Below are 24,576 nucleotides of genomic sequence, written 5' to 3' on the forward strand. Positions count from 1 at the left end.
AAAATGCCAAAAACACATAGGGAGGGCGAGGAAACAAACCGTACGATCTTTTTTGTTACCAGCAGATTTAAGCTCCATAGGCTCCTGTTTCATACATAGATACTCATTGCTTTATTTATTTATTTTTAAGAAAATTACAAAAACATACACCCAAAACTATGCATATTAGATAATGGATAATCAAACGTGGGTTTTTGATAAATTTTTAGTTTTAAATTTCTTTCAAATATTTTCTATCCCACCAAAATCAGTCGGCAGATATATATTATAACAAATCAATTTTCATTTCAATGGTTCCCAAAACTGTAAACACCACATGGGACTGTACTCTCAGTCCCACGAAGACAATAAATGAGTGAAGCCCATCAATTTGCTCATATTTTAATCTTTTGGATTGGCAATTCACATTTTAACTTTTCCCATCGTCCTACCCAAAGCAGGGCACAACAAGCTCTTGCTTTCTACTTTTGGGATACCTTTACATCATGTAAGTTGTATATAAATATTTCAACGTTATATGTTTATATATAAACAGTTTAATGCATCTAAAATTTCACTCTTCACCGTTATTTTCTTATTGGGAGAATATGTGATCCTCTACCTCATTCATATTTTTTTTTTAAAAAAAAAAGATTAGATGCATTTTTGAAGCATTACACAGAGCCTGAAATCAGTTGCATTGTGCATGACTGCATAACATAAATTTGACGTAATAAAAAGTAATAAACTATGTATAAAGTTCATTTTCAATTTTCATTTATTTTCAAACACACAATTTATATTCTGTATTTAACTAATAAAAGTGCCAAGAACATATAGCTCAAGTAGCATGAACTTTATCCCTTGATGCAAGAGAATCTAAGACCAATCTCTCATGCGAGTTAAAAGAGGGAAAATTATGTGTATGGGTGAGAAAAAAACAATACAAGTCATCTTTATCTTGACTATATAACTAAGAGATAGACTTTGATTTGGTAGGGGAGAAAGGGTTAACACAAAAAAAACTCTGCAAAATGAAACAATAGCTGGACATATTACTACTGAATAATAGTACAATACATTATTTTATAGTTGTCTTTTATTTTTGTTCTGCTCTTGTCATCTTGAAGTCCCAAAAGCTAAACCACGCTTGGTGAGCTATTAGTTCATGACAACCAAGATGTTAGCATTTCAATATTTCATAGTTTAATTTGTGAGTGTCGTTCCCAAAGCTCCCTCTTCTTTTCATGGAGGTACTCATTCGTCTTGTTGCTCATCCAAAATATATTTCTTCGAGATAGAAGTAGGCAGAGTCTGTGTGAGCTGGAACAAGGGTCTCTGTTTTTTTGCCTCTTGTCCCATGCGAGTCATTTTTTAAAAGCTGTACTTTAGATCCCGCCTCCCTAATTAGTCCTTGCTTTTTCCCTTGTTCGGTATGCTGTTTCACTGCCTCTTCGGTCCCTTTCTCATGACCCACTGTTCCATTATATGACCCCTTTCGAGTCTAATGCGACAACACACAAAGAGTCAAGGCCCTTCAACACTCTCTCCCACCACCACACCCACCTTCCTTGCTTCACATCCTCTGCCTCTGCCATGGATCTCCCCAACCACAAATACTTTCGACCTTCTCTCTTGTCATCTTCAAATGGCGTACGTTTCTTTTCCTTCTATTCGTTTCTCCTGTGCTTCAATGTGATTCTCTAATCATTACTCTCCCTCTCTTTTTTTTCCCTCTTTGGGGTCTGTGTTTCAGGAATTGGAGGGCAAGATCGACTTGTTTGGGAGGAGCAAAGAAAACCCATTTCCAGACCCACTTTGCAAGCTCAATCTCAGAGAGACCTCTGAGTTTGTCAAGTCATTTCCAATGTCGAATGGTGGAAGCACAGAGAGCAGGGGCTGTATTCTTCAGGGTTCGACTCAGAGAGTGAGAGAAGAAGGCGCTAACTCGGTCACAAACAGGAGATTGGAGACTCCTTCAACTCCTGGTAGACCTGTTTTCTGCTTTACGAGTGTTGGAAATCTCTCGAGGAAGAACTTTCCTTCGAAATGGGATGATGCAGAGAAATGGCTCATTAGTAGCTCTTGCCATGACTCTCCTGCTCATACTGTGAAGGTATCAGAAAATTCAAAGGTTAGCAGCCAATGTGATAACTTTAAGAAACAAATGGAGGATCTCTCGGAGAAATCGAGGGTTACGGAGGAAAGGGCATCGAACGCTGTCCCAAGCTTTCAAGGGTCCGTGTCTTTGGACCACCATAACTCAGACATGGTTCTAAAAGGTTAGAGTATGACCGCACTATCCACTATCTTAACCTCAAAATCATTCTGCCTTTTTCCCATCTTTTTCATTCTCTGTTCTTTTTTCTAATTTGTCTGTATTAAGTTCTTTAACTTTTGCCTTTCTATAAAGCTTTTTTATCTTATCTGGGTTAAGGGTCAATATTATTGGGATTTGAGATGGTTGCTAGACCCAATTTAGATTTGGTCGCTTATGCTTGGAAGAAATTTTGTGGTTTTTATGGTTATTTTTAACCGTGGAACCAAAATTGTTGGGAGGTTCAAGATTCTAAAGTTTTGTGAAACTCTCATTTCTGTGTTCCATATGTTGGTTATAAAATTATACAGACACTGTCTTTCATAGTTGGAACAAAATCACAGCTCTCTGGTACTAGAAAACTTCAAAATAACCTGAGAAGCTTTTAAATTGACAAGTGGCACAATCTTTTCAAAGACCATCATAAGCTTTTTGTGTTCAAGGAGTTAAGGAAAGAGAACCTGAGTGAATGGTAGAAGTTATAACTGAATTCAAGTCTACCAATAGAACAAGCAACCCTTTGACCGATAGTGACTTGTAATGCAGACAAGTTCACAGACCATCCAGAACCTATTCTGCCTAAATTCAGATATTCAGAACCAACCAAAGAAGCGTTTCTTTTCAGAAACCCTGGTGGTGAGGCAATGAAAGATGCTTGCACGGAAATGGTTCATGAGGTTCAACACAGAGATGTTGGGACAGAGATGACTCCTCTTGGAAGTTCAACCACTTCAAGGAGCCACACACCCTTCAAGAGCTCATCCCCTGCTCGCCATAATACCCCAGCTAGCAGGTCAGGACCATTGGTCCTAGCAAACCAAAACGACACTGGCTGTACTATTGATGTTATTCAGCTCGAGGAGTGCCATTTCGCTAAACTGCAATTAGGAACACAGTATGGTTCAGTCGCATCAAATTGGAGCTCGAGGGAGGAGGAGGAGGAGGAGATATCAAAGAGCTTGAGACATAGCGCCAGCCAGAAAGCTGATATAGACTGCAGAGCTGCTACATGGGAAGAAGAGGAAAAGACCAAGTGTTGCCTCAGGTAAATATTTAGAAAGAGTAAAACATTGCTGTTGCAGCACACATTGTAGTTCCACATGCGTCAGATAGTCAAGTTAAGAACTACATGCTTGTGATGTGAGTGACAGGTATCAGAGAGAAGAAGCAAAAATCCAAGCTTGGGTTAATCTCCAAAGTGCAAAAGCAGAAGCTCAATCAAGAAAGCTTGAGGTATTTAAATATTATTCAACCATCATTCCCTTTTTACTTCCCCTTTGTTGAATCATGGTTAGTTTGCATTCCTTGCCTTATTTTCTGAAGTCTTCAGCTTTGAAAGTAAGACTATGTTTGTTCAAATTATCAATGCCAACCCAACTGAATCTGTCTAGTTGGTAAAGAATGATTTCATGGGTTCCCTTGCTGCTCTTGTCATATTTGTGTATTGTGAAAAGGGACATCAGTTTGTCTAGTAGGGACTTGCACTTTTGCAAGCAGTTTGAACAGTGAAAGTCAAGATAAGTCCAGATTACTGTGTCTTGCGCATGGATTGGCCTTGTACTGGACGTTGAGAAACCCAGTATCTTAACTGTGCATACAAGTTAGATACCTGAGATGCTCATGCTGATACGAGTTGTTGATTAAAGTCTGAGTGTTTAGCCTGGCATGTGGTTGGTTTCATCTCCTCGAGCCACCCGCAGCTCCTAATGGAACACAAACCTTATCTGTTCTTTGACCAGTCCCCCTGCTTTGAGAGTGATCCTCAATTCAATACGGTTCCCCACACCATGCCCTCAAAAATAAAATACTGCACTAAAAGCCTGAAAGTCATAATGTTGCGATATTGAGTGTACCAGGACTTAAGGAGTGCATGTGATAGTTTGCTTTAGATATAGTCTTGGGAATAATGAGTCAGCCATGCTCAGTCGCACTTGTTCTCTGTTTCTTCCTGTTCAACTTTAATATAATAATGAGCATTATTATTTTAAGAGAGCTCACGTTGGGTTCATTAAGTTCCGAGCTCAGACCGTGGACGGTAGGTGGGGGAATCAGGCAATAAGCTGTAAAGCGTATTTTACTATTGAACTCATAAATAATATTGACAAATCCCAAATTTGAAATGCTGGCCAGTACCCCTTCCGAATAACATCTTTTAATAAAATAATTATTTATTTTTAAATTAAATATTTTTTATTAATTTATTTTTAAACTAAACATTTTTTTATATTTATTCCTATTTAATAGGGTGTTTCACCCCAAAAAAAATAAAATAAAATAATATATTCAATAGTAGTACTTTTTTAAAAAAATAATAATATACTTTAAAAGACTCAAAATATTTTATATTTTTAACATTTAATTCTTTAAAAAATGATTTATATTTTTTAAATGGAGGAAGTGTAAGATATCTGTAGTCTTTTTTATTAGTCATTTTATGAACTCGTTGAGGCCTTAAATAGTTTTTCAAACATGTCATATATTAGAAATTGTGGTGTAGAGGTGGTATATAATAGTGGGTTAAACGATTAAGTGTAATTAATAAGGATTATATTGGTAGACTTTGGCTAAGTGTTTTATGTGTGTAAATTAGTCGAAAATGACTTATATTTAAGACCATAAAAGTATTCTCTGTCTCTCTCAATGTTATAAAAACACTTTTAATCGAATTACAATCTTAGAGTTAAATGATTGTCTTTAAAATTTTGTACTCTCTTTTCACATTCATAATTATTTGATAAGGTATTTCAATCAAAAAAGCCTTATTAATTACACATTTAATTAAAGGGTATTTTTTAAAAAAATCTCATTAATTGCACTTTAAAGGATCTAAAATATTTTATATCTTTTGGCATCTCGCTTAAAAAAAAAAAGTCTTATATTTATAAAGTACTCCTTCCTATCCTTTTTTGAATGATCAAAGAATGCAATTAAAATTAATAGAATTAAATAAATATGCTATAAATGCAATTTTAATAAACACTCTTTTAAATGTGAGTAAAAAAGAACAACAATTAATAAATGCTTCAAATAATAGGTTGTTTCTTTTAATTAGAAACAAGAAAGCCCTTCAAAAGCTCTTATTAAAAGGTAATTATTATAATTGCTATAATTACTCCTTCTAGCTTAAATACAAGGTACTTTGCAAAACGTCAATAATTAATCTTTTTTCAGACACCTTTATTAAATGTATTATAGATGTTATATAAAAGAATTTAAAGGTAATTAAGATAGACTAATCTTAATGAAAATTTGAAAGTGAAGAATAAGAGAAAGATTTCAATGAAGAGGACTGTGTATTTGCTGTTTTAGTCAAATTTTCAATCAGTTGAAGAGCGAGTGATTGGAACGAAGGTGAAAATTGAGTGAACGTTGTGCAGGTGAAAATACAGAAGATGAAATCAAACCTGGAAGAGAAATTGATGAAGAGGATGGCAGCGGTTCACAGAAAAGCCGAGGAATGGAGAGAAGCAGCGAAACAACAGCACCTGGATCAGATCCAGAAGGCGACGGAACAAGCTCACAAGATGATGAACCGCCATAACCCTCATTTCTCAAATCACCGATCCTGTGGTTGCTTCCCCTGCAATAATAACATCCATTGCTAACACCAAATCTCTATATTTTGATTCTCTTCCCGAAATTCCAGATTAGCTTTTTTGTCGTCATTTCATTTGCCTTCCTCTAAAAGAAAATTATCTACCAAAAATATAAATAAATGAGTTTTCTATTAATCACTTACTTTCTGCAACTATCAACAAAATTAAAGATCTTATTATGTGAGATTGAATGATCACGTTTGACCATGTTTTCAGGGAAGCAAATAAATGTGTGGATTGGTTATCTCATCAAGCTTCTACCGACTATCTTATTTTTGATACTCTGTCATTTTGTTGTAGTAATTCTCTTTGCATGCTAACATAACTTATCTTGTTGGTTAGCATGGTTTACCCAGTCCTTTGATTAAAAAAAAAGCATAAATAATGAAGAAATTAGGAGCATTGTAGAGCAACCATAATTCTGCCAAAATATTTTTTTAATTCTATTTATAAGTCATTTCTAATATATTTCACTAATATTAAAAAAAATTAAAATTATTAAGTTTTAAGTTCACTAATATTAAAAAAAATTAAAATTTATTAACTTTGTCTTAAAACTTAATAAGTTCTCTTTACCCTTATTAATACACATACTTTAATAACATATTTTTTTTCAATATTTAATGGAGGCTAAAAAAGAAAATTTGTAATAAGAATTTAATGACATGATTTATAAATAGGATAAAAAAAAATTTTCTCTTTCCGCCCTATAAATAGGACCAAAGATAATTTTATAATAGAGTTGATAAAATTGTCAATAATTAAAAATATCTTCTTTATGATTATCAATATATTAACATTGAAAATTTTCAATAATAAATTTTGCCAAAAATTCAAGAAAAAGGTTTTGCAAAGAATGTATAAAAAAAAAAGGAAAAACTTGATTATAAAAATAAAAAAGCTTATATACTTGATATGCTTGCTTTCAATTAAATAAATACATGTGCATTATTCATTTCATATGAAACTCTTGTTATTAATATTATTAACATGTTAAAATTTATTTGTTTTGATTTAATTAGATAAAAGTATATTAAGTACATGAGGTTGAGTGTGTAAGTCTTGTACTATAAAAAATTCACACTTTTATGATTTAGAAAAATGGTTGACAATAAAAATGAAAAGAAATTAATAATATATTCATATTTTTATCTATTACTATTTATAAAGATAAAGAGAGATAAATAAAAATAATTGATGTTGAAGCAGATATTTATTTTATTAAGTGAATAGGCAATAACAGCAAGTGTAGGAAGAATACACAGGGAAAATATTAAGATAAAAGTCAAAACTGAAAATTCAGGAGCCAAAACAGTATTGTTCTCCTTTAAAAACTATACCCTCTTTTGTTTTTCAGCAAAACCATATCTCATTACACATAGTTAAAACAAAAAAAAACAAAAATCTGAGGGAGCCGTAATAATGCAAGCCCTAACTGGAAAAGACATCATGGATCAAAATACTCCCAAGTTCATTCTATGGAGTTTCCTAAATTTAAGAGCATCGAAATGTCTAATAAATCAAGTGATTAAGAAATGTGTTTGATTTTGATTTATAGGTGACAATCTAAATGTAAGGAAACATAATGTACAATTCTGCACACAAAACATTAAAACCAAACAAGTAAAGCACATGATTTTATTTATTATTTGGTAAAAGCATGAATGTTTATTTAATTAAATGCTCGTAAATTCAGTAAACTTCTGGAACCACACGTTAACAAAATTTATAGGGAAAATTCTTGGAAAGTTCTAATAATCAATATATAAATTATAGAGCAAGCCTTAGACTCCGTACAATGTACGAAAGAAAATGTGTCTAGTCGTCAATTACATCATATAATTTTTTTTTTTTTATGAATCTTATTACTCACAATATGTGATTTATTCATGTGAAACATATGGGGAATTTATGTAGTTTATTTAAGACTATAAAACCTTCATTTTGGATTAAATGGATAAATACTAATTTTATTTACTTTCTTATTCTCGCCATCTCATTTTTATCCCATTCACTTGCTCTACAGGTCAGTTTCTGGTGTGGTGTGTAAGTGTTTGTGTGAACTAGAAACCCCAAGCAAGCTCATGATTTCAAATCTTTTAAACCTTTTAGGCAAATGTAAAGGAAAAAGGAGCAGAGTAATTGGCTGGAATTTTTGCTTTATTGTCGAAGCAATTGCAGCGTGCTACGCGTAAACGTGCAATAGGTGAAGATAATTGATTCTCAAAAAATTAATTCAAATTAAATTTTAAATATAAATATTAAAAATTTAAAAATTTATATTTTAATTTTATAACTTCATTATAATAAATTTATTAGTTGTTTTTTAAATTTTAACATAATTAAATTTATTTTTTATTAAAATTTAAAATATAAATTACAAATTCATCACAATAAAATTATAAAAATAAAAATTAAACTTATAAATTCTTAAAATTTGACACTTGAAACCTCAATTTATTCTCTCAAAATAATTTAGTGCATGTTTGGTTTTTAGTTTGTCAAAAGTCAGTTTGATGAAAGTTTATTTAATAAAAGTCAATTTGATAAAAATCAGTTGTTGTAACGAAAATTGTGTTTGGATACATTTTTTTAAAAATCAGTTTGATAAATTGAAAGTTGTTTGGATTAATAAAAATATATGCTTTTGAAATGTGCTTCTAAATATAGAATGACCAAAAAGGACATTGATTTATAATAATTTATAATTTTTATTATATAAATATAATATATTAAAAAATATGAAATAAATGTAAAATAACATAAAATTTAAAATATTAAATAATAAGAATAAAAAATATAAAATTTGATATTAAAAAAATGTGTAATAATAATATACTCTCCATCGTCACGTCGTCCTCGCCATCAACATCTAGACTATCTCCGCCTCAGTCATGGCCGAACTCTGCTTCTGAGACATTACCAGCACAACAGAGGAAGCTCAAGAAGGGCTGAGATAGTAGCAACAGCAAGCATCCCATGTACAGAGGGGTTCGAATGAGGGCGTGGGGCAAGTGGGTGTTAAAAATCTGGGAGCCCAGGAAAAAGAACTGGAGCTGGCTCGGCACCTTCGCCACGCCGGAGATGGACGACCTTCACCTCGCGAGTTCCCTGCCCTGACCTGCTCCCAACTCTCCGATGTTCAGGCCGCCGCAGCTAAGGTCACTGCTATGAAGATATTTAATCCTCCGACAAAGTCGCTCTTATTTTCCTCTTCGTCGTCGTCATTGGCAATGTCCTCTTCCTCCTTTGGCGACCCGTCCATTTCGGAGGAACTGGGCGAGATGGTGGAGATGCCACCTCTGGAGAGCAGCTTCGAGATAGGTGGAGAGACAGTAGTAACAGGAGATGAGAGAGCTCTTGGCCAGAAATGCAGCCACCATCGATGAAGGAAGGAGATGCTTAGGGAAGGAAGAGATCCGGATCTGTGATGGCGGAGGAGAGACGAAGGAGGGAAGGAGAAGAGATGGCTGAACGGTGGACTAGCGGCGGACGATCGGCGAACTAGCGGCGGACGACCGGCAGACACAGAGCAGCAGCAAAGGACGAACGAGACTGATGTATCAGCTGCATGAATGAGGACCGACGAGGGAGTGTAGGTGATATGTATCAGCTGCAAAAATGAAGGGCATCATGGTCAATAAAAATATGTATCAGCTGCAAAAATGAAGGGCATCATGGTCAATAAAAAAATTATGTACCAGCCATAAATATCCATTCCAACTGATCACGTTTTGAAAGCAACCCAGAGTAGCTTTGCAAATTTCTCCATCTCAAACGTTTTTGAAAGTCAGTTTAAAAAATACGTTTTACCTGAAAAAAGGAAGCCAAAAACATTTTACATTTGGAAAGTTAAAATTTACTTTTGAAATGTAAACGTGATGAAATCCAAACGCATACTTAGCTGATGTATGTTCAAATTGTGCTGATCTAATAATTATTAGATATTTCCGCTGAGCAAAATCAGAAACCAAGCCGGGAAGTCATGTTCCTTCAGGCACTCCACTTCTCATCGAAGTATCTCATACACCCTTCAGGTGAAGCGTTGCCAGTGATTACATTATTATTATTATTATTTTTTCCCCGTTATAGGATAAGAATAGAATATTTCTTAAACTCATTTTCCAGAAATCCGATTTGAAGACTCGTATCGCAACGTTTACTGGGAAAAAAAAAACTAAATATAAAACCGAGGCACGACAATTAAATAACTGGGTCTATAAAACCGTTAGTGGCTTTGACATGACTTTCATGTCATCTTACAAGTGTGTTAGCATTCCAATTTACAGTTCAATTTTAACTGTCTTTGCATTCCAAATCCAATCTCCAAACTGTAGCATCAACTAAAATACAAGAGCGAACATTATGTGTAATACTCGGCTTGACCAAATATAAGTTAGAAAACAGTGTTAAAAACAAACAGCAAAAAGCAAAAAAAAAAAAATCCATTACAATGTGGATTCGAACTCCACAGCGGCATCTGGCAACCAGTCACTTCCTTGGATAAAAGACTGAACCGTGAACTTCGCTGCCTCATCGTCCGATAGGCGCGACTTATAACCCGCCCATTTGATCCTATTATCCACGCCCGACCCGGCTCCCGAATTCTTGTATTCCGCGTAGAATATGGTTCTCGCGGGCTCCACGCCCGAAACCCATTCTTTCCAGCCCGCTGGATCCAAGAATGACCCTATATCAGACTGCATAATCACCGTAGTGGAGTACTCCTTCCACGGTCGGCCAAGGTACGTCGGAGCGTTGAGATTGTCAAGCGCAGAGATCGAGGATTTCTGGATGATTATACCCGTGTTCTGGTTAGGATCCTTTTTGCCCTGAGCCGTGATAGTGTTGAATTGATTTGGTAAGGGTTGTCTCGGCTTGATGTTGCAGTTCTGGAAGACGACGGCGGAATTACCGAAGATGAAGTCGATTGTGCCGGTGATGTCGCATTCTCGGTAGAATTGACGGTTGGAGTGGGCGTAGAGAGTGTCTTGGAAGCCGTCAAAAGAGCACCTGAAGAACACGGATCGGTCAGAGCCTGAGCGGAACGCCACCGCCTGGTGCTTCGCTGCTCCGGCGGTGTTGATGAATCCTATGTCCTTGGCGATGAATCCCTTTCCCTTGACAGCTGGTTATAAGCATGTGAGTTTGTCTAGTGGGAGTAAAACTAAAGAAGTAAAACTCACTCTTCTTATCAAGCTAAGTTGAATAATATAAAATCTACTTATTTTAATTCTATTAGACAATAATATATTAAATATACAAAATTAAGTATCTAATTTTTTTCAATTATACCATCAGTCTTGCACGCACATGAACATTTGAGTTGAAATAAAAGATTGGACAGAAAGCACCGAAGCCAAATCATTGGTAAAAATGTAAAACTATTGGCTTATAACCCTGTTTCCCCTTTCGAATAGTTACTTAAACTTGGCCAAGTTTTCTGCACATTTTTTATGAAATTTTATAATTAGTACAGGATAAGGACATAATCTTTTCAAGTTAATACTGGCATGCTTAATTGAGTTTTTTTTTTATAAGCCGAATATATTAGCAAAGAATAAAATCATTCAAGCAAAAATATGCTTAGATAGTTTTTTTTTTTAAGCCAAACAACTTTCCAGATAATATAATAACATGTAAAACTTCACATAAAATGTTAGGGGCTTATAACTAAGTGTTTTCCAAACATTAAGATAGATGTTACATAAATAAAAATATGTCATGTATGATATTTCATTAAAAAAATATAAGAAACATAAAAATTTCAACCCTGTTTGTCTCCAGAACAGACCTACCACTTGTTCATACTAATGTTTTGGGCGAGAGACTTTTGTGGTTTACGAGTGACAAGATCATAAGAAAAAGAATAAGCATATCATCTGAAAACAGACATGCACTCATGGGCTCATGGCAGGACATGAGCCCACCAGGCAACAAGCCGACAACCATATTCCATCAAACATTGTTTTTCATTTGAATCATCATCATCACCATAGATTGCGTTCACTGTTCAGGAAAATATAAAAGTAACAAAACCAAAAGGAGCTACGATGTTTTGAACGCGATTTCACACTGCCAGATCATGTTCACATAATGATCCATCATTTTCACTATATCATGTGGACATGTGGGTTGGCCACACATATGATGTGTCACCGCTTGCTTATAACATTTATCCCACTAATAAGTAATAACGCCGGTGTTTCCCTTGTCACGTTCTTTCTATCGAGCTCGTTCTCTCAACTATATTTTCCATATATTTATTATGTAAAAAGGACTTAATAAAACATTTTAAGAAAAAACTTCCACAAATTTTATCAATTTTTTAAGATATATATGACAGTGACAATACTTTCAAGCTTAACGCAAATTGCTTTGAACGATTCTATACACTTGTAAAAAGAAAGCTAAAGTTATATCAAAAAGAAAGTTCAAGCTTTAAAATGAAGTATAAGGAGATTTAAATGCAGTACCAAAAATATTTTCGCCACTAAAACTGTTAAGAAAATGCTCCTCTAAATAAACCAAACGCAGCATCAAAAACATATACCTAACAAACATAGAAACATCGATGTGCATGAATGAATGGTTGGTTGTCATGTTAACTATCAAGCATGGAACGAGTAATGGAAATTAGAAAAATAATAAAGGAGAGAAAGGAAAGGGGAACAAAGTAAATAAATAATAAATGAAAAGAGAGAGAGATATACGGCTTACCGAAAGTAGCAGTTGAAAAGGTAGGCGTGCCGTCGATGAAGTTCAGGTTGCCGGAGATGATGGTCTTGGTCTTGCCATCACCGTATATCATCACATTCCAAGTGTTCTTATCCAAATCGATATTCTCTTTGTAAACCCCTTCCTTCACATGAATCACAAACCTCGTTACGCTCTTCTTCTTCACGGCCGCCAACGCTTCCTTTATCGTCTTATATCGCCCGCTGTTATCTTTTGCCACCACCGCATGCGGCGCCGTTGCGTTAGTATTCTCCAACAACCTCCTCTCTGCCGGGCCAAGCCAATCCGGAAAACCGGAATCGGATCCCCCGAATCCCAGTAGCCTCCGATGGATCGGGAAGTTGAAATTCGAGAGAAGGCCTAGAATCTTGGTCACAATGGCCAAGCTATTACTTGCGAACTCGGTTGAGTTCTTCATCGCGGTTTTCAGATCCTCGAGAATCTCGCTTGCGGCTGTGGAATTCAACTCTTCCAGAGCGTCCAGACAGGTCTCCTGGTACGTAATCGCAGCGCTCAGCCACGTCTCAACGTCACCGATCTTCGACGGCGAAAGGATCTTCCCGCCGTTTCCGCCGCCGTCAAGCGATGAGATCGACTCGTTGAGTCGATCCACCGCGTCGTCGAACACAATTCCGCACACCTCGATCGCCTTCTGAACCCGCGGATCCTTCACATTGGCTTTGAGCTTGGAAGGGAGCTTCGAAAGATTGGAGAGCTCGTCAACGGCGACTCGGAGAGAGAGCTTGAAGAGAAGCTCCGGATCGGTAGTGTTAGAATTATGGAGGGACGAGATGCTGGACAAGCACGAGCTGGGGTACTGAGTGACAGCGCAGACGGCTCTGAGGGACGACGCCGGAGTCAACTCGGTGGGAGGGACGTAGTCGGAGGAAGAGGAAGAGCGGCCGCGCCTATGAATGACGGTGGCTGCAACTGCGGCGACGACGGCGACGAGGAGAATGCAAGAAATGCCGAGGATAATGAGGCGGCGACGTGTCTTCTTCTGGAAAGCTCTCTGGTCGAGCTCATCTACCTTACCGTAGCCCTTGAAGGACTTGATAGAGTCCATAAAACAAGACTGTGCGGTTTTGTTTTACTCTATTTTCCGGGCTTCTTGTTTCTTATGGGAGGAGTATTACTCTTGTGTTTGAGAGAGAGGAGTGGCGTGATCTGGTTTGTGCTTGTCCCTGTCCCTTTTATATAAGAGGCTGGGGATGACATGCAATCAGGATCTTTTATATTCAAAATCGTATCACTAATTTATTAATGTTGCTTAGTAATACTAATTAGTGATATATATGGTGACTGCGGGAATTAAAAAAATAATATGAAAGTTGATTTTTTTATCTAATATATTTATTAGATATTTAAAAGAAAAAAAAAACAGGATTATAAGACTGCGAAGGAAATATTGCAATTTTAAGAAATCAGTGTGTGGCTTTGCACGCTTTGGTAGAAATGAGTTGAAAAAGGTAGGTAATACTGTAATTGGATGCTTGGATGACAAGATTAATAAGTAATAATCAGAGTCACTGATGGATCAGCGGCGACAGGCAAACATGACGAGTTTTTTTGCGCGTTAGGCAATGGTTTATTAGTATTACTTTAGGACTTCTACACTGATGAATGAGGTGACACGCGGGAGTAAGCTGGAAGCCATGTTCATTCTTCATTGGGTGCATTGTCATTTGTCTCTGACAGTGATTTTTTTTTTTTTTTTAACTTGATGTTGCTCAAGGTATTATCTCAGGACCTGTATGGCCCTCAAAAATCAATTTAAACTGCATTTATATTTTTTTTTTGGGTCAAATCCAATAAATGGTCATCTCTTCCAAATATATTTTTAGACGTGTAAACTAAAAATCAAACATGCATTTATCAAAGATGCTGCCTAGATATGGACAGATAGCAAGTTCAATCTTGCAAGTTGATTTAGCCCCCTCTCACAAATCATGAGAAGACATTGGTACTTAATTTTATATACTTAATATATTTTAAGTCAGTCAAATAAAAACAATTAAATTGTTGATAATATTAATAACAAAAACTTTTTACAAAATAAATAATCTATAAAATAATTATATATATTGATTTAATTAAAAATAAATATCCACACAAACACACACACGATTAAGTATATGATATTTTTTAACCAACTGAATAATGCAATCATTCAGAAGAAACAAACCATAGGGATGCGCTAACAGAAAAGCGAGAAACAGACAAAGGCCAAGTGGCTCAGAGCAAAACGAACCAAAGTGCGCGCAGCCTGCAGCCTGCAGCCTGCAAACTAGGCAACACCTTCACCGTCTGTGGGCACACTTTGTAAGTCACAAGTCACAAACCTATGAACTATCCGATCCTATCCTCTCACTCGCACAACCGTTCAATATATCCATACTTACATACATGCCTTTAAACATGTTTGGACTTCCTTTTTCCTAAAAAAAATGTCAACAATGTAGGAATGAGTCATAAATTAATTTTTGGATGTCCCAATGGATATAATAAATTGAATTTATGTCAAATTATTTAAATTGTCTATCACAAATTCTCGCCCAATAACTGTGCATGAAACATTATGTAGATGACAATGTGAAATTAATGATTATTATTATATAGAATGGTCAAAGATTGAAGAAATGTGGAGCGGCCGGCAATTGCGCCAATATACAAGCCTTTTGTTCCTCTATACCCCCCCGCCATTTCTCCTTCCCTTCCTTCTTAAACTAAGAAAAATAAAAAATAAAAGTTGTGATTGGTTTTCTTATCATTAATCCACACTACATTTTCAGCAATCAATTTTTGAAAATCAGATGTGTATTTGGATTGGAGAAATTGGGATTTGAATTTTTTTTTTCAATTTCCGTGGGGTGTGATGTATACTTTATTCAAATTCTATTTGTTTCCTGATTTCTCAAGCCATACCATAACAGCTTGCTCCTCATTGTCATTCCGTGTCCTTCATCTTATTCTATATTCTTCGGTCCTGATTCAACCTTTCATCTCTACCTTGCTCGGTAAGATAGCTCCAAAAGTTATTTCAAAATAATAAAAAAAAATTAGCAACTAATTTATATGATTTCTTGACTTTATAAAATATGAGGACTAAATTATACTAAGTCAATGTTCACAACAAAACTAACATTTGAGATAAAATTCAAGACTAAAAGTTATAATTATCTTTAGGTTAAAATTGTTGGATTTTGTGTATTAGCCCCATGCGTACATATATTTAAGATTAATTACATAAGAAAATAATTAATTCAATTAATTAAAAAATGAAAAATGAAGACGTGAGATTGAAGTAGACGCATGAAGGGAGGAGGAGTTAGGATACACATAATTCATCCCAATTGGTAGTTAATTTCTTCTCTTTCACTCCCATAATCTGCGAGTCAATGAGTCCAGATACACCACACTACTTAATTTGTGACAAAGTTTTGATAAGCACGTCTTTGCAATCTTCTCATTCTTTTCTTTCTTTCTTTTTTAAAATTAAAAAAATGATTGATCAACATGAATGAATTGACTTCCTCAAGTTCTACGGAGCTTAATTTTTATTTTTATTTTTTTGGGTTTAAAGGGTGAGCAAAGCTTAAGTAAGAGATAAAACAGAGTTAGGTCCTATTTGACCATGTCTATTGTAGAAGTGATTAAAGTCATCCTTAATAATACCTAGATAGCTATCAAGTACAGAAGGGATTAAAATGGTATCAAAACCATTCCTATGAGCTTCCTTGGCTAGGAAGTCTGTACATTGAAGTGCTTCTTGCTTATTATTATGTACTTCAATCTCTCACTCACTGTATAACAGTGCTCTAGTGTCTTCAATCTCTAATCTAAGAGGATGATCCAAACCACTATCTCTAAATAGGATATTAATAGTTTAGAGTGAATCGTTGTAAAGTTATAAGTTTTGCACACTTCAAATCTTGTCTTAATGGCGAGAATCTTTGCTGCAGTAGGAGGGAGGAGTCCCAAATTTTTCTTAAAACCTAGTATCCACTCACTATTGGTATCTCTTATGACTCCCCTGTAGGCTGCTTGCATGTTTTGCCAGATAGAGCTATCAACGTCAAGTCTCACTTTGCCCAGAGGAGGAGGAATCCAAAGGTTTGGTGAAAATGAAGAGCTAACGAAGATTTGATGTTTAAATTTGTCATTGGAAACATCTACCATGAGTCGATAAAGGCAAGTACAAACAATTTCATTTAGTCGTGCACTCTTTCCTTCAAATACATGCTTACATCTTTACATACAAAAGAGCCCGCTTACATGGCTAAAGATTTTATGCCATGGCCATCTTCTAACACATTTGCTCCCTAGGTTATGAGTAGCATTCTAATGAATCCAACCTTGCAAGTCAAAAGAAAAAAAGCAAGTAAATGGTCAAAATTAATAAACACTTTCCAAACAGATTTCGACCACTCATAATCTTAAAGTAAGTATATCACACTCAAAAGGACACTCATTGGTGTTTGAGAGTCCTCTCTTAGCTCTAAATGAGTTGGTAGCCAATTTCTCATGGACAATTTGCCAGATAAACACCTTAACTTTTTTAGGTAGTTGCTAATGCCAAATTTTGGTCTATAAGGGATCAGTGTTGCTATTGACACTATTAGTAATAAAAGAATAAGCAAATTAGATTAAGAATTGACTATTAGATGCTGCTCTTCACTAGAATAAGTCCTTCATGGAACTAGATGGTATTTTCAAGTTTTTGAGTGATTATATGATGTCTATAGATAGGAATTCGCTCCATTCTTGTAGATTCCAATCTTCAAATGGGAGAATAAAATGACTGACAACATCATTTAGATTGATGAATTCCATATTTTTGTCAGCAAGGAGAAGGAGAGGTTTGTCCAAAAGAGTCCACAGGTCATACCAAAAGTTGGTATTATTTTCACTATTAATCTTTTTACTAACTCCTAAAAGGACGGAGTCCCAAACTTACACAAAAACCAACGAGGAGTGCTTTTTGATTGTCACTAATAGTGTTTCAAGACTACCACAAGTCAAAAACAAGCCAATAGATTTGGTTTAAACCCAATGAAATCAAAAACAAGCCCCTGTTACCTTATAAGTCAAAATTTTTGCATAATGAGAGAGAGGGAGAAGAGAGGAAAGCTTACCTAATGTATATCAAGCTTGTAAGGCCTTCACAATCAAGTTGGAAGCAAGCCTTAGTAGTCACAAGTCCCTCTCTATCACTCCTCTCACGTTCACCCTTTCTTCTCTTTTGATTTTCAATCTGATTTGCAATCTGATAAGTGCAGATTTTGCATGTGCACTACGACGCATTGGCATGTCCGCCGCGGCACATGACACAAAGTCTCGCCACAATTTAAACTTCTCTCCATGTCATGATTTGTTTAAACATTGACCTAACTTTTTTTTAAGTTTGTCCAAAAATCTAAAAACTATATTAATATTTTATAAACATCATTAATCAATAATTTATATAAATTAATCAAAATATTTTTAAAAACATTAAAAATTTTTAATTTAAAAATTTAAGATGTTCCATTCAAGAGTGGTATCATTTTTATCTGGGTTTGCAATTAAGGCAAATCTGGACTTTTGGTGAAAGTAGTTGTCTTTACTGACACCTTGTATCATACCCTCTGAACGATGGCTCTGATCATCTCTGCACCAATTTGGCTTCCAGAATCGACCTTTCAAGGTCTTGTTACTCAACATCCAGCTTCCAGAAATTTCACTGTCCTCTAGAACCTTTCTTACCGGTGATTTATCTGGCATCTTGATGGGCAAGTGATCACAAGAGGAAGACGATGCGGCAGTGTTGCATTGGGTACTGGTACTACTTCTCCAGGGGCATGCTTCTCGTCGGTGACCATAACGACCACAGGCAAAGCAAATCAGATATAATCCTTCATATTCAACATTGAAGAGAGAACCTGCCACTATCACTCTCGGCACTAATCTTTTTTGTAAGTCAAGTTCAACACATATACGTGCGTGCCGTCCCCGTTCAACCTTAGCATCTCCAGAAGTGAAATCAGACAAAGTGTTTGAATCAACCTTTAAGGTCCTCCCTATTTTTTCACCCAAACAAGAGATAAAGCGATGGTTGCAGCGATGCATGGCCACATGAGGAATATGCACCCAGGTCACCGCACGTCGGGGGGTATTTTGAAACGGATCAAAATACGGTGTCCATTTTTGGACCAATAAGCAATGTTGCTTGAATATCTTTGGACCTTCATAAAGAACCTTCTTGTAGTGGGCCTGCCATAGATCTTTATTGGGGAACCTTACAACAAAGTTGTTAGGGAGGCCGACGATTGAGAAATCGGCCATGCCCCACATCTGGCGTAAACCTTCCTTAAGCACGGATACACAGTTTTTAAATGTGTACACATCACACTTCCAAGCACGCATACACGGTATATCTTCTATTCCTAATATAGAATGTTTTTTAGAAAGATTTTTCATCATTAATACACTTGATATAATATTGATTTTATTTTTTCAATATTACCTCCATTTAAACTCATTAACTATAAGTGAAAGTGTAATACAAGTTTAAAAAATTTTAAAGCTAAAAGTTTGTTCTATTTTTAAACAAAGTTAATAATTTAATAATTTTTCTTTAGTTTTAATAAAATAATTAGGTGTCCTATAATAAAAATAGAAGGGAATACACTCGGTAATTCATTACTGGTCAATCTGTTGCAGACACAGAACACTATCTCATTCCCCTTTCATCATTAGAATGTTAATAATACAAGGGATATAAATTATACATTTAATGGCAATTTTTAGAAAAGGGATAATATTTTAAAATCTCCGTAATATAAGAAAAAGGTCAAAATTATGTGAGAGTCAAAATTATCCAAGTTCCCAAAACTATGTCATTATATACGTACATATTGTAACATACTTTTAATTTATAAAAAAAAAATAAATTATAACCTGGTTCATATCATATTGACATGTACTTTGTTAAAAAAGAAAAAAATGCCGTCTGCTTCAACTCTGCTGCATGCATAGCCAGCATACACGGTAAGAGAAAAGGATTTGGCTTCCTCACGGACATATCTTCTCCGCAAAATCCCTTTTTCCACCTAAAATGACAATTATTTGGCTACCAATCATAAATTTAAACAATTCAAAATAATTAAATCCTTATTGGTAGCATTCAATCAAAATCACTCATATTTTCATTAATCATGCCAAAAATAAAAAGGTCACCTTATTTTTTTCACCTTATTTTTTTAGGCATATCACGTGCTAGAAGCACATGATTTTGTTTCCTCAACGCACCACAAACCTCTCCTTTCCCATAAATTCCCTTTTTCCTACATAAAATGACATTTTTTTTCCTACCCATAATACACATTACACAATAAACATAACAATAATCAATGCCATGATAATAATTATAATTATATTATAATAATCTAAAGACCGAGAGAGAAAGGAAAGCCGGTGGACCCCAGCCAGTTAGACCCGCCAATGAAGTTGGCAGCAGTAAACTTCTGAGCCTCCGAAGCACTCGTTATAACCTTAAACCCCTTCCACTTCACTCTGTTCGCCGTCCCGGCACCGGCGCCACTGTTCTGATACTCTCCGTAGAACAGAGTGTCCAAAGCAAAATCCCCATTCCACTCATGCCACCCCACCGGATCGATCACGTCAGTTATGCTTGACTGCATTATCACCGTCCTCGAATACTCCTTCCACGGCCGCCCCAGGAAAGTCTTGAAGTTCTTCTTCTGCGCCTCCAGGTCCTTCGTTGCTCCGATACGGGACTTCTGGATCACGATGCCGGTGTTCTGGTTCGGGTCCACCCTGCCCTGGGCTGTGACCATGTTCTTCTGGCCGGAGCCGGGGAGGCGAGCGTGGATATCGCAGTCTTGGAAGACGACGGCGGAGTTGCCGAAGATGAAGTCGACGGTGCCGGCAATGAGGCAGTTGATGAAGAACTGGCGGTTGTGGTGGACGTAGAGGGTATCCTGATGGGCGAGGAAGTCGCACTGGTAGAAGGCGGCGAAGTCGGCTCCTACCCGGAGGGCGACGGCCTGGTGCTTCGCGTGGCCGGCCGTGTTCTCGAAGGTTATGTCGCGAGCGAGGAATCTTTCTCCCACTACGGCTGCAATGTACAGTGCGTCAATGGCTTGTCCCTTAAAAGTATAAATTGATGGGGGAAAAGGTATAAAACAAAAAATGGATAAAATCTTTACTTATCAAGGGGTGTGATGAATAATCAGAAGATTAGGTCTCTTTACTCGTTCTAATTCAGGAAAATAATAATAATAATAATCTGTTCTGTGAGTTAATATGAGCTGGCTTAAAAATATCTTCTACGGAACATAATAGTGACATCTAAAAGATGACACACTTATACGCTGGCTCTCGCCAATACCAACTCAACATAATTCCTATTTTATGATTGCCATTTGCAATAATATTCCATGCATGCTATGTTACCTCCCTCTTGGAAGGAGTAATGACAGTAGTTTTTAATATTTTTATTTCTTAGAGTTGACTGAAATTTTCTCCTTTCAGTATATCAGAAACTGTTATATTATGATGATGATGATGATGATTTTGAAAATGATAACAGGAGAGGCCTGCATGTAAGCTTGTCAAGCTTCATTATATAAATCAGTAAAAATTTTATGATATTTATTTACAGTTTCAAAACTGTAAATAAAGGCATAAGGTCATTAAATTTGAAAAAAAAAAAGATCCTCTAAAAACGCATGCAAATTATTTAGACCTAAATTATGAAAAATTAAAGACTTCTCTTAACTGGAAAAAATGTGTCTAAACTCTTATGTAGGGACTTGAGGACAGAACAAGAGCCTAAAGAGGTCACTGTCAAAGCGTGGGTAAGGTGAAACGGTGCGCATGGCTGGTTCAGTGGTGGGGTGATGTACGTGTCTCCGTACGTGGCCACAAGCCTGCAAGTTACTCAGTCTGAGACACGTACATTGGGTTACACTGACCCGAGCATTTGGACAGCGTGAACAAGATGACAAATTAGTTTACTTATTAGTACTCTTTAATTCAATTGGACAGCGGAGGACACACACCACGTTTATGCCCAAAAGGAAACTAAGGAATTAAATTTGACAGTGGCACGCAAGATTTACCTTGGATTACACTAACCCGAGCATTTCCAGAGTCCAGATTAAAGAATCAAAGGCTCAATCGACCAACCGCTAATATATATAAAACGACACGAATATACTCAACAAGCAAAGATAGTGTGGAAGTGAAAGGCGTAATAGTGTGTGGTGTGTGTCGTGTCGTGGGTTGTTCTCTATGGCTGGATTTTTCTACCATGTCCCACAGAACCATGCATGATTGATGCCAATAATACTGGCACTAGAATAAAGAGGAAGCATCAAGGAAAGTTCTGTTTTTTTTTTTTTGGAATATCGGAAAGCTTTTCTTTTCATTGTATGCAAAAGAAAAAGAAGAAAAGAGAAGGTCGATAAAAGAGGAAGAACAAAAGAGAAAGGAAATGAATTACATGAAATCAAAATGTCGAAGGAATAAAACAACCGACAACCTGATGTCGTTTTTTCCTTTTAAGATTTCCAGACTTCTAAAATAACATATTAATCGTCCGGACTCAAAAAAGTAAAGATGGCATGTCTATCTCTTCAAGCCTCCTATCATTTTTTTTTTCTAATTCTCTACTCTTCTTATTCTATTTATAAATTATTTTTAACATATTTTATTAATATAAAAAAATTTTAAAATTTATTAATTTTATTTTAAAATTTAATAAGTTTTTAACTTTATTTTTATAAAATATATATATTTTAATAATAATTTTTTCTCTCCAATATTCAATGAAAAGTAAAAAAAAATTATAATAAAAATTTAATGATATAACTTATAAATAAAATAAAAAAAAATCTCTTTCTATCTTATAAATAGAATGAGAAAGAACATAATATATCTGGACTCTATAAAACTTCAGAACTGATCAGTGACAAACAAAAAAACAAACAAAACAAGGGCTTCTCAGAAATTTTTCCCCTGTCTTTTAAAGAACGAGATAATAAATTAGAACAGCTAGTCTGATGGGGCGGTTGAAAATCATGACCTAGAAAAATAATTAATTTTCTTTTATCGATTGTGCGAACATTATATATAGCTTTGCGACTTACTATTACCAATCAGAAAAAGAGGAGGCAGAGACAAAATATTTTGACTTCTCTAGATCTTTACACGATCATGACCCAGGTGCACATGCTGCCACATTTTAGCTGGACCATAAGAAACCGGCCCTAAAAGAATATTGAGTACAGCATGACTTGGCCCTCAACAAATGCTGGGGTCTCTATCCCGAAAATGATAGCAATTGAATTATCATTTGTTTCAAAAGTTTATTAGTATTTTTTTTTTTTGGGTTGCAGACAAGGAAATAATGATAAAATGTAACCGACAGCGAAAACATACTCATCAAACATTATTCGCTAATCATTGTATTAGGAACTACAATATTCCTAGCTCTTCAATCTATGAGGGTTAGAAGCGGCCAAGCAGGGAAAAATTAGTCTGATTTTGAACATCAAAACGCAGGAACAAACATTAACAATTTTTCAGTTGGTCGAAACTCAACAACAACGGTGACCACGTAAATGTTATTAGTTGTCAAGTAAAGTAAATTGTCTTCATCATTACATTAATAAATGTAATATGTGCAATGTCTTCGGACACGTATATGGATGGATAATTTGAGCTTTCGGTGCTTTCCTTTGCCCCTTGATTTCGAATTAATGAATCAGTGGGGCAACTCGCGAACCTCATCATCCATCGCGCTCATCACGGCATTATATTATATTATTTAGTTAAATGAAAAGTTTGTCAACTTTTCAAACTTGCTTGCTCGTCTATATTACGCCCAAAGCTAACATTAGACCATTTTTCTTGCAAATGTAATTCGGAATATTTAAAAAAAAAAAAGACAATTCTCGAGCACTATAATCATTATAATTTGTTTGAAATACCATTTTAAAAGAAGAACAATCCTCTATGTATCACGCTTAGAAAATGGAAAATAAAAAAGGCATTGCATTAGAATATTTTTTAAAATTCTGAATGTTGATTTTTTTCTTTTTTTTTACCAGCTTAAAATGTTCTTGCATAAAAATAAATCTATATACTACAGACAAACACTCTGTCCGAGGACCAAGGTACGGATCATAAGATACCAACCAACATTTTGGTCCCTGAAGGCTAAATTATAAGACCATTTAAAAACTTTTTTAAAAAATTAAATGGTTAGCCTAAATTGAAGAGAGAATAATTAAATTTAAAAAAACTGATAATTTTTTTCAAAAAGAAATTATAAATATTAAATAAAACAATTATAAGTTCATAAATTTAATTATAAATAAAATATTTAAATTTTAAATGTAACTACAGCTTGTAATTGAAATTTCTATTTACAATTTTATCAATTTTACAATTTATTTTAAAAATTATTAAAAATTCAATCATCATTAATTTTCCTTTATCCAGATTTACCGTCGTCTGTCCTTTTAATTAGTAAAGTGAGGTAAGTAAACGAGAAGGAAGAGCTTGACCCAAAAAAAACAGAGAGAGAGGGGGGGAGGGAGGGAGAGTGGTGAACTTACCGACAGTGGCGGAATGGAAGGTTGTGCTTCCGTCGACGACATTCCTGCTTCGTGTGATAGTGTTAGATCTTCCATCCCCCAAGAACATTATATTTGTCTTCTTCTTCGGAACTTCCACATCTCTCTGTAAACTCCTGCTTTTATCTTTATCACATTTATCTCTTCGCGCTCTTCTCCGGCGCCGCCGTCACTGCTGCTTCAACCGTCTTAAAATCTCCGCTCCCGTCTGCCGCTACCACCACGTCCGGATTCACTTCCGTCGCCTGCAATAGATGCCTGTCTGCCGCCGACATCCACTCTGGCCACTGAACAGCGCCTC

General features: G+C 35.6%; 3 protein-coding genes and 1 pseudogene across 3 annotated transcripts; 2 read left to right on the forward strand and 2 right to left on the reverse strand.

Annotated features, from left to right (window-relative positions):
- The first annotated feature begins 1,421 nt into the window (after positions 1 to 1,421).
- Positions 1,422 to 6,145, forward strand: LOC129298309 (uncharacterized). The gene is made up of 5 exons (XM_054936706.1): positions 1,422 to 1,632; positions 1,736 to 2,261; positions 2,843 to 3,341; positions 3,448 to 3,529; positions 5,674 to 6,145. Exons 1-5 carry the CDS (start codon positions 1,468 to 1,470, stop codon positions 5,899 to 5,901), a joined length of 1,500 nt encoding a protein of 499 aa, XP_054792681.1. The 5' UTR covers positions 1,422 to 1,467; the 3' UTR covers positions 5,902 to 6,145.
- Positions 6,146 to 8,733: 2,588 nt separating this feature from the next.
- Positions 8,734 to 9,350, forward strand: LOC129298304 (ethylene-responsive transcription factor ERF037-like). Its single transcript, XM_054936702.1, is given in 2 exon segments — positions 8,734 to 9,028; positions 9,031 to 9,350. Coding segments are annotated over 2 exon segments (408 nt in total). The 5' UTR covers positions 8,734 to 8,871; the 3' UTR covers positions 9,282 to 9,350.
- Positions 9,351 to 10,181: 831 nt separating this feature from the next.
- LOC129298308 (pectinesterase 3-like) lies at positions 10,182 to 13,784 on the reverse strand. The gene is made up of 2 exons (XM_054936704.1): positions 12,613 to 13,784; positions 10,182 to 11,020 (listed from the first exon to the last, which is right to left on the reverse strand). The coding sequence occupies exons 1-2, from the start codon at positions 13,694 to 13,696 to the stop codon at positions 10,341 to 10,343; spliced, it is 1,764 nt and encodes a 587-aa protein (XP_054792679.1). The 5' UTR covers positions 13,697 to 13,784; the 3' UTR covers positions 10,182 to 10,340.
- Positions 13,785 to 19,794: 6,010 nt separating this feature from the next.
- Positions 19,795 to 24,571, reverse strand: LOC129298307 (pectinesterase-like; annotated as a pseudogene).
- Positions 24,572 to 24,576: the final 5 nt, after the last annotated feature.

The sequence above is a fragment of the Prosopis cineraria genome, unplaced genomic scaffold (genome assembly GCF_029017545.1).
Source record: "Prosopis cineraria cultivar Desert tree isolate PC_DT_omini unplaced genomic scaffold, ASM2901754v1 PC768, whole genome shotgun sequence".
NCBI lineage: Eukaryota > Viridiplantae > Streptophyta > Magnoliopsida > Fabales > Fabaceae > Prosopis > Prosopis cineraria.